This window comes from Eurosta solidaginis, chromosome 3 (assembly GCF_040869045.1).
Source record: "Eurosta solidaginis isolate ZX-2024a chromosome 3, ASM4086904v1, whole genome shotgun sequence".
NCBI lineage: Eukaryota > Metazoa > Arthropoda > Insecta > Diptera > Tephritidae > Eurosta > Eurosta solidaginis.
In genome coordinates, this window is record NC_090321.1 from 41,399,176 (window position 1) to 41,414,598 (window position 15,423).

At 37.7% G+C, this 15,423-nt stretch overlaps 1 protein-coding gene and 2 non-coding genes across 12 annotated transcripts in view; 1 reads left to right on the forward strand and 2 right to left on the reverse strand.

Moving 5' to 3' along the window:
* The window catches only part of LOC137243612 (ecdysone receptor-like), a 641,164-nt gene that overhangs the window by 123,419 nt on the left and 502,322 nt on the right, over positions 1-15,423 (forward strand). For all 10 annotated transcript variants that reach the window (XM_067771492.1, XM_067771487.1, XM_067771484.1 and 7 more), the window contains exons 3-4: positions 1,417-2,962; positions 3,048-3,229. In XM_067771492.1, the coding sequence (XP_067627593.1) occupies positions 1,818-2,962; positions 3,048-3,229 (1,327 nt within the window). In that variant the 5' untranslated portion in view covers positions 1,417-1,817. The remainder of the gene's footprint in view (positions 1-1,416; positions 2,963-3,047; positions 3,230-15,423) is intronic.
* On the reverse strand, positions 8,788-8,859 carry TRNAD-GUC (transfer RNA aspartic acid (anticodon GUC)). The gene has a single exon. It is a non-coding gene; the product is annotated as a tRNA-Asp (tRNA).
* On the reverse strand, positions 10,585-10,656 carry TRNAD-GUC (transfer RNA aspartic acid (anticodon GUC)). Its single transcript has one exon. It is a non-coding gene; the product is annotated as a tRNA-Asp (tRNA).

The window sequence follows — 15,423 nt, forward strand, 5'->3', positions numbered from 1 at the left end:
CGAAATTTGATCAAAGTTGATTTCATTCCAAAGGCCGGTAGATGCTATCACTTATCACCCAACAACTTCAAACGAATTGGTCTCTCATTGCTTTCCTAAAATCGTTGGAACCCCTGATTGATCGTACATTCATGGACGTAGTTTCGTGCAGGCCTAACTATACAAAAGGTCGGGCTGAGTCTTGTGAACTAGCTGTCAAGCCTAGTGAAACAGAAATAGTTCCCTTTACGAGTAATGCCGCTGGTACTATCTGGAGGTCAAGGCTAGGAATACATCGGCCGCCTGCAGTAGGTGCCTTCGGATGGGGAAACAGACTTGATCGAGCAGGACACTCCCAGAGAATGCGTACAAGTCCTGAGTAAGAAGATCTAGGATATACTCATCAGTAGCCAGCATACTGTTTTATCAACAAGCTTCTGAAGCACCAGCGAATCTGGTAAACAGAACTGAATTATAAATACATTGGACAGAAAGAAAATAATGATGGAATTAATAGGAAAAAAGGAAGAGATTGAATAGAAGGGGAAGAGGGGAGTGGTAGAAGTTGAAGGGAAAGGGAGCGGCATGCAAGACGATGGAAAAGAGGGTGGGAAAGGGGAAAAATGTGAGAAGAATTAATAGTAGGAAGAAGAAAGATAGCCAGATGGTCTATCTCGGTAAAGATTTGAAATAACCACGTCGAAATTTCAAGGTCTGTGAATTTTAGTCGCCTGCAATAATGTTCTAAGGTGCTTAACCCGCTTCGTTCAATCGCAATATTTTTTTGCATAGATCCGCTAACCGGAAAAGCAGCGCCTTACTAAGTATATAATAAACTGGGCAAGAAGTTACCAATGTACGTAGTCGCATTCTGAATATTATTTTTTATAACTGATCGGTCCCTGGTACATTTCCCGAAAAAACTGAGCTAGAACACTCTCTGAGTATCTAAGCAGTTATTTTGGAAATTTTAACAAAATCAGCTTGGTGGAGTCAGAGGACATGCACTAAATTTTGTCTGTAGCGGATGTTGGCCTCTTTCATCATTTGATCGATTTTATAATGTACGAGTATGCATGTGATGCGATGAAAGGATTGCGCTAAATTTTGTTTGAATGTTTGGTTTACAGCGAACAAACAAACAAATGTTTTTTTTGTTGTTGTGATAATTTGGATTATATTAGAGGTAAATAACCTTTTTTTGATGCAGAACGAGTGAAAATATTGCAACGTTTAATGAGTGAATCGTTTTTTGGATTTTAACACTTATTGCATTTAAAACCCTTCATACGTATATATTTGACGACTTTATTTTATGAGATGTATGTATGTATTTTAAATAAGTTTTTCAAAGATCGTAATGATCCATTGCCCTTGATAGACAACATAACCTAAGCTGCTTTCATTTTCTAACCCATATTTTATTTCTTATTACAGCTTAACGTGTGACCCAAAACCTATTTAACTGGGTCAACAATGAACCATGTATGTATATGCATAAATGACCCACAGATGGTGCTCCCACCTACAACTTCACAAAAACAATTTGTGTATTGGCTAGTTCTGAATACTGATTGAGAAGAGTAGAGTGAAAACAAGAAAATGTCGCTCAAAATAAAATGTTTGTCTGCTAAATCGAATGTAGCAGTACCCAAAAGCACAACAACAAAACAAAATGTAAATGCCTGAAGCGTGTGAAATTCAAACGCGCGCGAGCTACAACAAACAACAATAACCAATCATAGAATTAAAGCAACAACAAACAATTCACATACCCGTCAACGAATTTCCTCTAAGTTATCGAATAGTTGCTTGTGATACAAACCAACAACATCAAAATGTTTAAAAGATACGATATGCAACAACAACAAACACAACAACAGTCGGCATCGTCTGCTAAAACCTCAACGCAAGCGTCGACTTCCAATGTTGCCAACGCCCCCATTACCACAACAGTCATACCAAGTCATATTTTATTGCAACAACAATTGGCTGCTGCAGCAGCTGCCGCCGCCGCTGGTATTAATCAACCGCCAGCAACAATTGCCGCAACACATTTACTAAGCGTTGCTGCTATAGCCAGCGGTGAAGTAGGAAATGCGTTGGATCTTAATGGGGGCAGCGGTGGCGGCGGCGGTAGCCATCATCATCATCAACAGCAGCAACCACAACCACGCGCGCTTATACATCATCAACCGCGCCAAGCGCATACAAATCAGCGTGCGCACGCCAACAACAACACAAATCTTAGTGTTGGTGAGGCGCCCACAATCATTACAAATGTAATGGCCGCAACGGTGGAGGAGAAAATTAAAATAATATCAACTGCCATTAAATCGGAGCCATTGCATGAATTTATTGCGCTGACGAAAAATTCAGCGGCTGCAGCAGCGTCGTCGTCAGCTACAGTTACTGCTATAAATAATGGCGGTGGCGGCAGTGGCGGTGGCTTGCACCACAGTAACATTAGCAATATTAGCATTAATCACAACAGCAATAATACTCTAAGCAACAACAATAATAGCAATAACAACAACAATCACGGTAAACCAAGTCCCCCCATTCAAAACAACAACAACAACAACAACAATGGCAACAATATAATAGCACTCACTGTCAATACATTGCCGTCAGCGTCGGCATCGGCATCGTCAAGCGGTACTTCCATATCCATTGCTGGCAATAATAAGTCTTCTATCAATCATGCCAATGCTGCAACAGCAACAACAATAGCTGTCACTCCGTTAAATACTGCGAATACTATAAATCTTGTTGTTGGCGGTGGTGGTGGTGGTGGCGTTTCCGCAACTTCTGCGACATCTACCGTCAGCGGTGGCGGCACTTTGGTTATCACGTCTGGCGGTAGTCATGGCAATGCCACATCAGCGGCAACTTCAACGGTGTCAGTGGCTGCTGGGAATGCTGCTGGCAACACTGCCAATGGTCATCTCGTTTTCGTGCCCAAACGTGCACGTTTGGAATGGTGAGTATGCGCAAATTTTTTTGCTATTTTTTTTACAGGTTTGCAACTTTGATTGACTGACATATTTTTTTATATTTAATTTCAGTCCACCAAGCAACGAGGAATGGATTTCCACCTCTAGTCCGGGTAGTGTACCCAGTTCTGCACCACCTTTAAGCCCATCGCCTGGTTCACAAAATCACAGCTATAGCGCGAATATGTCAAATGGCTACTCATCACCACTGTCTGCAGGCAGCTACGATCCATACAGTCCCAATGGTAAACCAGGTGAGTCTGAAAAGCTTATTGTATTAATAAATTGGGAAATATATAGTGGGCTTTCAACAAAAAGTGCTTCCTATCGTCAAATGGCGGGCACGAAGATCTGAATATGCAGATTATGAAGTAGAGGTTACTTTTTCCACAAGCCCGACACTCGAAATTTGCAAATAAATATCTATGAACCTAGAATTTCATTCCAATATCAAATCAATGCCATTGTGGATCTCATGATGCTGATTATGAATCATCAAGTCAGTCTAAATTTCAAAAAGGATATAAGTTAAATTGTTTTCAATCCAGTTTTTGTGAAATGTAATGAGTTTTGAATTCAATGCAGAAGAAGAATATGGAGAGATGACCAGACTTCTATAAATGTATCATGTTTGTTTCAGGACTTTGAAAAATGTATTGTTTCAAAAAGAGCTTCGAAAATATTGGTTTAAATTTTGATAAACTTGGGACCCGAGTTCAATAATATTGCTATAAGGTTCGGATTAAATAAAAAAAATAATAAATCAATTGCGCGATAACCTTCGAAGAGATTCTAGGCCGAGCTTCTCTTCCAATTTGCGTCGTGCTCCTTTTAATTTTTTCTATAAATGGGGGGGACGGGATCTACTTGTTTTATGCCGACTCCGAACGGCATCTGCAAGGCAGATGGGTTTTCACTGAGAGCTTTTAATGGCAGAAATACACTCGGATTGCTTGCCAAACACCGCCGAGGGGTGACCCCGCTTAGAACAATTTTCCTCTAATTGAAAAAAAACCTGTTTCTAAAATTTTGATGTTGCTTTGCCCGGGGCGTGAACCCAGGATTTTCGGTGTGGTAGGCGGAGCACACTATCATCACACCACGGCGGCCGAATATACGTAGATCTATTGGTCAAAGAGATCTTGAGACTTATTCTTCTTCAACTTATACGCTTGAGAAATGCGTGCCGGAGCTTTGCCGGAAATTTGTTGTGTTCCTGGAGCAGAATGTGCAAGAACTCGTTTACAGTTTGAAAGAACTTTTTGTGTTTCCGAGACCAAATCGTGAAAAACCTGAAATGGAAGGCAGGTGGAGTAAGACTTGACTTCCTTTGATGCTCCAATTGGCGTCAGTTATCACGAAATAGGGATAGCTGGCGTGATTTGGTACGAAACGCCCAAAATTGATTTGGTGGTTAAGCGCATTTAATGATGATGATGATGTTTGGAAAAGCTATTGCCAAAGCTTTGAGAAATTTCAATCCAGAACTTTGAAAATGTTTTCAAATGTCTTGATGGATTTCAACACTAGAACCTATAGACCGAAACTCTCAAAGATATACAAAACCTCTTCAGTCTTACACATTGAACTTCAAACCTCAAACATCAGACTTAAAGAGTATTAAAAAGCTAAAAGACCTTTTCCAGCTTAAACATGTATAAAAGATTGTTGCATAAAAATACCTGGGTATCATCGTTATCGTGACACTAGAGACGATAAGATTGTTGGTATATTCATCAAGACTAGTGCCACTTTCTACACTTTTAACGAAGGGCTCCTTTGGATTTGGCACTAAAAGTAAGAAATTTGTGTTCCGTCGTAGTTATCTGATAGAAATTTCTATTCTAGAGTTCTGGATGGGTTTGTGTCTTTTTAGAGCCGTGGAATCTTCACTGTTAACAGTTATGTAGCAATATATCTAATTAAGTGAGGCGTCAAGATGTTATTCAGACAATAAAACAGATACACTTGCAGGCATACATAAGTACATACTGCACTAGTAACTGGGCTCATTCATCTTCTTAACGAAGCGACCTTCCACGACAACTTCCCTTTCCGACTTCAACCCATAAAAGTAAAAGAAACGCCTTTATGCTGTTGATTTTTATCAACAAACTTACATTCATTCATATATATATATACATTGTTAAGCGTATTACTTTACCGGCTTGCGTGTGATGTGATCTAGCGTCTCATGGTCACTCGCCCATTGTTTTGTGGCCGCCTGCGGACGGTCGCACAAACCGCATTCATATCTGCCCAAACAATATGACAAAGCCTGTTAGTAACATGAAGCTTTCGTGTACAATCATCATTAACAGTTTTGTTGTTGGTCTTATTGTTTTTGACGCTTTAATTTCTATGCTGCTATGTTCGACTTATCCTTGAGTTTTGGCATTAAATTACACTCGCAATGAAATTCATTAAGGCACTGGCTGCTATGCTGGTGCTATGTGGCTGGGAGGCTGGACGAACTTAATGCACTTGTTAGCGTTTGTTGTTGAAAATATGTATTGTATGTATATTGGCATGCGCCCTGCAGTGAAATACGAATGAATGAATGAATGAATGTCAGACAAAATACAAGTCTAAAGCCAGAACTTTCTTTTTGGAATCGGACTAGTTCAAAAAAAAAGACCTAATTGTAAATATTCAAAATACTATACTTTGGAATGCCAAGCCAGGGACTTTCCTCCTAACTTCAAGTGCAACTCAAGCTTCAAAAGTTCTACTTGCCGCTTCCGGAGGGCCAACTGGTTTGAATAAGTGCTGCATTGTATTTTCTTCCCACTTTCTTTAATATTTTTCCGGCACCAGAGATCTGTTGTAGGATTTTTTTAAACGTCAGTCGAGCATATATCCACCCTACTGCGGCGGCCTCTAACACTTATAGCCTTTTCCTCACTATCCTTAATGGAAATTTTTAAAATTCTATTCTGAGCTAGCATGAGACTTCAGTTGTATGAAAGACGACTGTTGGCTGACTAGCTCTACTTTGCTAAAACTAGTTGGCTTGACTGCTAGGTAACTATTGTACCACTTTACGAGGCGCCGACATTTGTAGCAACATAATCTCCTTTACAAACAGTGACACACGCTCGTAACGCTTGGAATTACAACAATGTGTAGAGATACATATGTACGTATGTAAATATGGATTGGCCTTGTGAATCTGTGATTTTTCACACATACGATCAGCAGATGAGCTGCCCTTCACAAGCTCTTCTGCTCTCTGTCCATTTGCCCTTTACCCATTTAATTAAATTCCTTTGTCACACTGTTAGCCATGGATGTACTAATGATTGTTGCCCTTTTAATTTTTGAAAGAAAGCTCTGATTGACTAATGACTTCTCAGTATTTGGAAATCCATTATATGGTGGTTTCCGCAATAGAGAAAGTAGAGTGTCTCAGTCGGTAGCTATAGTTTCCAATTTATTGCGTGTTTTCGGCACTAACACAGACATTTTTCGGAGAACAAGATTCCCAAATTTTAAGAGGTAACTAACACTACATAAGTTACTAAAATCACCCAGACCATTATTTACGAATTGACTATAATACATGGAATTATTTCACAAAATCCGGAGGGTTTATGAATTTATCATGAACAGAAGCTTCTGTAGCTTCGATGCTAGAATAGATACTCAGCGAAGCTGAACTCAAACGAAGAGTGGAGCTCCAACATGCACGCACTTTTTGAATTGAGTCATAAATACCAAGTGAAAGTTATCACAGCTCATTCCAACACTCACAAAAAGTCATATGGGGATATTAGTTTAGATAATATCATTGATAAATGCGTGCAACAGTGAATTTGTAGGGAAGGGTATATGAGGAAAAATATATTGCTTTCCAAAACACACACCACAAAAACGGGCGCTACATATGGACTCCAAAGTCTATGCTGAAGTGATTTAGGTTCTTAGTTCGAGGGATTTTGGAAGTCAGGAAGTATATCAATTAACAATTGTCTTACTAAAAAAATTGCATATCACCAGGTGTGGATGACCACTATGCCATCGAAGATTTAAGGTTATGTATGATCTGCGCAGAATACGCGTACTTTTACTCTGGTTAGAAATATTTCTACATAGAGAATTTAAAAAACTTACCAATCATCTTACCGACGGGGAATTGAACCGGTCTCAGGCGGGGATACTAACCGCTATACTATCTAGGATATTGAAAGATTAGTTCAATTCAATTCAATTTAAATTTTCGTTATGTTTATACTAGGTACAAACACACACCAAATTGGCAATTTATACCATTTGGACAATTTATTACGCTATTTATCATATAATAAATTGTAATAATAATTGCCAATTTAAAAAAATTGCGTAATAAATTGTTTCAAACTGCAAATGCAACCTTGTAAAGTGTGTTGTCAGTCAGTTACGCATGGCTCAACTATATGTTTGGCTCATCTCATCAGCTGATTTTATTTTCTTCATTTTACTATAGTATGGATTGTCAAAATGAAACCAAAACATTGAACACATTTTCTTACAACACACAAAAATTTCAAAGTTTTATATTTTCATTCCATTCCATTCGCCTTATACCAACACGCACATTTTGACAGTCTGAACAAAGTTATGTTGTTGCTGTAGAGATGAGCCAACCAGCTATCAAAGTACAATTGTGTCAGTTAAATTGAGTTGTATGAACACCACTCAATTTAAATCGAAATTGCCTAAATTTATTCTTCTGTTTGAACATAGTCGGGCCTGTTCTGGATTTCGATTCCGACCAATTTATTCGGAATCGAAATGTATTGGTGTTCTGAATATCGATTCCGACCAGACTTGGTCGATTTGAAAGGTTTTGCCTCTGAGCAGTCGGAATTGAAAATAATTAGCCTATTAAGCACAAATAATTACATTATTTTTCCCACAAATAAGTTTTATTAAATTATTCATTTTATTTGGAAGATTTATAACAACTTTTTGCTGGACTATTTGTTTATTTAGTATAACAAATCTTAATTTGAAAATTCCTATCAAAAATTTTCCAAGCTAAACAAAGCGATTCTGGTCGAAAGGAAGCCGACGTGTTCTCAATTTCGATTGATCGATTTTTGCGATTTTTATGCACAATTGCGTGTCTTCTTGCCTCTGCATTTTCGAAAACCGTGGTTCTGGCACTTTGTTCAAATTTTTGCACAATTTTAATTTAACTAAAACCAAAATAAATAAAAACAGCTGTTTCGCTTGATTATCGACTCGAAATGAAAACGATTCGAAATCGACTTCGAATCGATTTGTTTCAATCGGAATTGAGAACACCAAAAAGAAATCGACTCGGAATCAGCCTCGTTTTACTTTTCAAAACGAGTCGGAATTCAGAACACGCCTGAGTATAAAACTTCGTTTTCTCTAGATTCAGTGGCTATGACGCGAAGATCTGAACCGAACGTTGAGGAAACGGACTTAAAAGAAAAACTTACCTTGTTTCCAAGTGTGGAATTCTTTCCCTATTTAGTGAGCGATTTCGTATCACATTCTTATTTTTTGGCATTTACTGCCTAAAAAAAATATTGACTTTGGCTTGCTTGTGATGAGATAGTTGTCGCATAGTCGTTGCAGAATTCCACCACTAATTGTAATATTGTGTAAAATTTGTCGATTGCTATATACTCCAAAATAAATTTTCGTTAACGAAATTTTTCACAACACTCCTTATTTTGAACTTTATTATTAAATAAGAATAACTAAGCTGAAGCAAAATACCTTGAATAATCCACCAAAAAAGCAGTTTTTAAAAGTAAACATAAAATGATAAATTAAAAAAAAATTTAATCGTCTGTTTCTCCCCGACGGGGAATTGAACCCCGGTCTCCCGCGTGACAGGCGGGGATACTAACCACTATACTATCGAGGAAGTTGATTTGAAAGTGACAAAACACAACCAAAACATAGCTGCCTACTAGCGCAATGCATTAGAATAGCACCACAATGCTCACATTAAAAACAAAAGCTAAATATATATTTTATGCGACAGCAGTGTCACCTACCGTAACTCACATTAACCTTAACCGCTTAATAATAGATGGCGCTCGCGTCTGTTTAATCATGTTAAACTTTCAGCAAAAAGCTCAACTACGATTGTGTCGTCGTCGATGTTGCTATCGTCATTGCTTTCGTCGCTCACCGGCTGCTATTTGTTTTGTTTATATAAAATGTTATTGCACTCATCGTATTAAGCACGCGAACGAAAAAATTGAAGCGAAGACAAATTAGAGAGTGTTGAGACATGGCCTATTTATATTTACGCTCTTCGCTAATGTTCTGCTAAATTTAGCTAAACAAATTTGAAATATTAAGAAGAAGTAGTAGCAAAAGGGATGATAGAGAGATGTCGAAAATAGACTAGATGTTTGTTGGTGTCTGAGAGCGTACGCTTAACCACACATGCGCAATCGTGCTCTCAGCAGCTACACAAGCACAGTGCAGTATTGAATGTACTGCAAAAAAAAAAGGAGAAGCAAATGTAGCAATCAAAGGAAAATAAAAGCAAAGCAAGTAGCAAACAAGAAATGCCGGTCAGAGTCAAGAGACACATTGAAATACAAACACAATTTTAAATATGGCCGATATGACAAGTAAAAATAAATTAAAAAAGCTAAACTACATTCACAACCAAGAACAAGCAAATACACGAAGGTGATGCCAAGCGCATGGACGTTCGTAGGCTTTTGTGCGCTAACTCTATTTCTCTCTCTCTCTCTCTCTCTTTCACTGTCTGCCTCACTCGTTCAATAAAAAGTCTATTATCATATTATATATCGTTCCAATTGTTGGTCCGGTTTTGCCCTGCAATTTAATTTTTGTTTTCTTTTTCATTTTTTTATTCTCTGTTTTGACACATAATTTCATTGTGTCGCCGCGCCGTAATCATCCTTTATATTGTTGTATTTGGCATTCTTCTTCATAGCTGTATTTTATTTCGTTATCGCTTTTGCTGCTGATGTTCGGGTAGGTTTTGTGTTTTTGTTTGCTTTTGCTACATTCACACTGAAATTCACTCATACCTCTGCTGTCTTCCTAATCTTTGCCGTGACTGCAGCAAATAATAGTCAGTCAGTCAACGAGTTAGTCATTAATTTGATTGCATGCAATTATGGTTATGAGCAACGCTACCAGATAGACATTTTACTTTGGCCGATTGTTTTTAGTTGCTGCTAATGCATATTTACGAACCTCTCTTTTTCATATTTATTTATTGAGTATTTTGTGTGTGTTTGTGTGCTTTCTTTCAACGGAAGGCGTCGCCGTTTTGGCGTATCGCATCATAGTAGCGGCCGGTGGTCGGTGGACATGGGAATGTGGCATTGCATGACAAAGAATATATTGTAATTCGTTTTGTTCGCTTAACTTGTAGTGAGTTTCAACACATTTGCGTATGCGAGGGGTTTGTAGGATGACGTAATATTTTTTTCTACACCAACAATTGTGATTAAAATGGACATAATTTATTTTTGATGAAGATAGATTTTTTATCTGATTTTTTTTACTATCGAAGAAGTATTTGATTGGAAGTTTTTTTGGGATAGTTAGAATAGTATTGCGGAAAATGTTTCTTAAAAAAATTGCTCTATTCAACGATCTCCCCGACGGGGAATTGAACCCCGGTCTCCCGCGTGACAGGCGGGGATACTAACCACTATACTATCGAGGATGTTGATCTTATTTGAGCAAAATAAGCATGCTATTCACTTGTGATTTATTTGGCGATGAGGTTTGCAACTGCTACGTCTACTTATATGTTTACGTAGTATTGCGAATTTTATTTTCGTATCTTGCATATTTAATTTACAATTGCTGCATGAAATATTTGATGTCAAACAGACTCTCTCAGCAGTGTTGCCAGGTTAGCCTTTTCGAGGCTAGATTTAGCCTTTTTTTTTGCCTTTAGCCTCGAAATTTTGGGTTTAGCTTCGTGACTTTTTTCTAGCCTTTTTTACTCCGAATGTATTTTTAATAATTTCTAAAATAAAATAATTTCAATAGTTCCTGTGAACACCTAATACCTAATAATATGAGTTCTCTACAAGGGTTTAATTCTTTTTCTGCTGAAAATTCGTTGAAAGTTTCAAAGCCAGATGTATTTTCTTCAAGTCAAATAGCATTAATAGAGCTGCAGTGGCGAAAACTTATAACTATGCAATGGAAAAATGTACACTCCACCATGAAATTTTGGCCGGAAGTCCGGGAACATAAAAATGCATTAAACGAACCTCCTTTTTTAGAACTTGTCGAATTCATATTTAGTTTTTTAGTATTACCACTCAGTAACGCTTGAAAGAATTTATAGTGGCATGAAAGTTCTGAAAACTAAATTAAGGAACAAACTAAAAATTAAAATGCTTAATGCGCTGCTTAATATTAGATGCTCGTTAAAACGCTTATCTAAATGTTGTAATGATTTTGGAATTACCGATGATCTCATATCTATGGTAAATAGCCAAACTTTATACGCAGACTTAAGCTCTTCTGATTCTTCAGACGGGGAATATTTTATATAAATAATTAGTTTGTAATATTTTTTTTATGTATATACACATATGCAATCATTTAAAGTAATTCCATGTGCTAGTCAAGGAAAATGTGCCTGATATGTTTTGAAACAAGAAGTTATGTTTAAGTTATGTTTATAAGTTTTTATTTACAAATGTGTAAACTAAAATATTAAAACGATTTTTTTTTAGCTTCTTTTTTTTCTAAATTTAGCCTTTTCTAACCTTTGTTTTTTGCCAATCTAGCTTCTTTTTTTCATCACCTGGCAACACTGTCTCTCAGTCTAGTATCCGTGGAAAAAGTAGAATATTTTCCACATTTTTTACAAATGTAATTAGCGGCGAAGATGAAATATAAAATTCATATTTTCTGAAATGAAACATTTTTAAAAGCTGCCGCGTATAAAAATTCTTAGTATTTTTTTGTTTTATTTTCTGTTTTCAAGATATTTGTCAAAATTATAAATTTACTATTCAATTATACATGGGGTCGAGTATAAAAATTTTGGAAACCGGAGAAAATTTGTTGTGTGTAGAAAATTTTTGACAGTAAAATGGAAAAGTGTCTACGTTTTCTATGGTTTCTAGACAGAGATAATACCCTTATTTTTAAAATGCACTTTTGATATCATTTCCTAACATCACGTGCAATTTAAGTCAAGCTTTTTATTAATTGGAAAATTTGGTTCAGCTTTTATATGCAAGTCCATTGCTTCATTAAGGGCCAGTTAATGGTGACTTAACCATAACCAAATAAAACAGCTTATCGAACCAACCTGATGGAAATCAATGTAATCGATTAATGGCGCCATACCATAACGCTAAATCCATAACCATCATAGCTAACCAATTGGTTTTTGGTTTTTCGCCATAACCATAACCTAAAAATATTTCAGTTGGAGAATTTATTACCTTTTTGTAGATTTTATTTATTGTTTTGGATACGTTTTGACTAAGAGACTCATTTTTTGTGGTATATGTTTGTAAATTTTTGCGTTTTCTTCATTTGTATGAAATTTTCACGATTTATAGGTTAAGGCACCAATAACTGATGCCAATTTGATATGGATAAGTAAAAATATGGTTATGACTATGTCAATTTTAACTGGGGCTTTAAGAAGGTGGTTCTACAAACTTAAAAGAGTAGGTACCGATTAAGGAAAAAAAAAAGTAGCATTTCAGTTTAACCCCAGCGAATCAGGGGGCTTAGAATATATTCGCGGCAGGTATGCCTGTCGTATTCGGCGACTAAAATACCCAAATGATCCAAGAGGTTGTGTAGTTCAACCCTTTCAAGGGGTTCTCAGCGCATTTTATAGCTTCACCATTCCAATTGGGTTGGGGGGCGATGGCCTAGAAGGTTTAATGTGGTCATATTAATCGTTCCCGAGATGTTCGTGATAGTGCTTGTTACCGGAACGTACCAGATATATATGCCGCAAAGGACCATCAAAATCGATAACACGCCCCAAAACCTTCGGGGTGTGTCTATATCGTGAAAAGAAACCAAAAATGACAAATGCGAAGTTAACAGTAAGTTCACCATGAATATGAATCCCTTCGAAAGAAAAAATATAGAAATATAAAAAATCAACTTCAATCAGCATGACGTACAAAAACCTGCCATCAAGTCAAATGTAGTTAAGGCAATTTGTTTATATGCTTTATAGAGCATAGTGAACCCTTCTCAGTCCATGAAGTCATATTGAAAAACCTACAAAAATGACACACATTTTCCTAGACAACTTCATTTACGATCTTTCGCAGTGGTCCTTGGAAATTATACAAATTGAGATGTAAACATTATAAACACACACACATCGTCTAACAAAGTCATTAACAACATACATCAAACACACATAATTTCCAATTAACATATGGCTGGCTGATTTGCCTACATTAAATTCAACTGTCTGTAAATCTATCTACGATTCAACTGTTTGGTATAGTCTTGTACTATTATGCGAGGTGTCCTCCAACACATCCCTCTAAGTCATTCTCTACTGTATCCCATTTTCATTCTAAAACCGTTATTTGTCTGCTTTACCGTTACATGTACCTAAGAGCATACATATGTATACTCACTAACTATTTGCCCCTAAAAATAAGAATAACAGCTGTAAAAACAAACTCTGAAGCAGACAGTCACCTCTGTTCGTTTTGTTTTTATTACATTTCGGATACCAAAAAAGTAATACAAACACTGTTGGAAAATTATAGCTACAAAGGTCGTTAGGCGGGGCATACTCAGCCACTTGGAAAGCTTCAAGTAGACGAACAATCTGGTTAAAAAGTAAAAGCTTTGAAGCCGTTGTGCTAGAATCAGTGAAGGTGCGATGAGAGGAGCAAAGTCAATATGTACACAGGAATCTTTCGAGACACGTTTTTGGGTGTTACGGGGAGGAAATTTTCGGTGCACGAATCATTGTAGGGAGCCACATAAAATTTGTTTTTGCAAGCCAACATAATACTTACATTCATATATAAGTAGTATATGGCATATATTTATATATTCATGTCTGCATGTTTAAATGGTCCAGACATGGAGTTTCCCACGCATCAGTTGTTCTTGTTGAGGTACCACATTTTATTTAGCTGGCTTACTCAATTTGAGGTTCTTCGTTCGGCTCATAGCTTCGTTGTAGCGTCGTCACCATCCATGCCCATTGCTTACTGACACCAATAAGCTAAGTGAAAGTTGAGTGTTAGTCGATGGGAAAAAGGGACTCTCGTGTGCTTACCGAATTTTCAGGTTTTTTGTATTTGTAACATTACCAATACATACATACATAATAACCAGCGGCTTAGTAGAAAGGATGCTGGCGAAGGATACTCATTTAACCCCTCGAACTTTCACGCCTATGGATTTGAGCCATCTCTTACTACAGGTATGCATGCCGCGTATAATATTCTAAGCCCCTTAACCCGCTGGGGTGAAAGGCAATGGAGTATGCAGTCTGGTAGATAGTATATTAGTTTTCAAGCTAGACAGAAAGATTGTTCTGTAGCTTTTCACTGTGACTTAAAGGTATATTGTGCCCTCATTCTAAAGCACCCTTTTTGGGAGGAAAATAGTGATTTTTCATCGCTTTTTTTTGTATTCGCCTTTCGCGCCAGTGTTTTTCAGCGAGGCAGGCGTCCCACCGCCGGAACTCTTCCCCTATTGTATGAAACCCTATCGCCACAATCGGCTCGGGCAATTTGGGCTGCTGCCTTCCTGGCCAGTCCGTGCGTTTGCTCGTTTTCATTCAGCTCTTAGTGGCCAGGTACCCGAGCCAAACGAATGGTATTTTTAGCCCATGAACGATTCAATTTCTCCACGTACTCAAGGACTGTTGATGATCTAATCTTTATTGATGATATTGCCTTGAGTGCGGGCAGATTGTCGCTAAGCATAATGATCCTCTCATTAGTGTAGCCTCGTAGTAGGTTGGCCTGGAAAATGCTCGGTTATTTTGCGAGTGGTATGGACATTTTGGTTCTGGGTTTGCACAAATTTCTACCATTCCTTCTTTCGACCATTGGAGTTACGATCTAAAACTTGAATGATTATTTCGCCCATTCAACACTGCGGTACATTTAGAAGCGTTAGGTGTTGGCGCCATTAATGCCAGTACGGTTGGCTATGCATTGACAGTATCCCGTTCTCTCTCTAAGGAGATGTGTTCTCTGGGCATTTTCTTTGCAGCTGTCACGCCTTGTTGTTGTTGTTGTAGCAGAGCTTGGCCCCATCCAATAGGTGCGACCGCTCACTAATTGTCACCAATATCCTCTAACGGGAGTCCAAGGAAACTTGCTGTTTCAACAGGGGTGGACCAAAATGAGAGGGGTGTTAGAGGCGTTGGTTCCGCATCACAATTAAAGAGATATATGGTGTCATGTAGGACACATTGCAAGTGGGGCATACATTTTGTATGTCGGGGTTGATT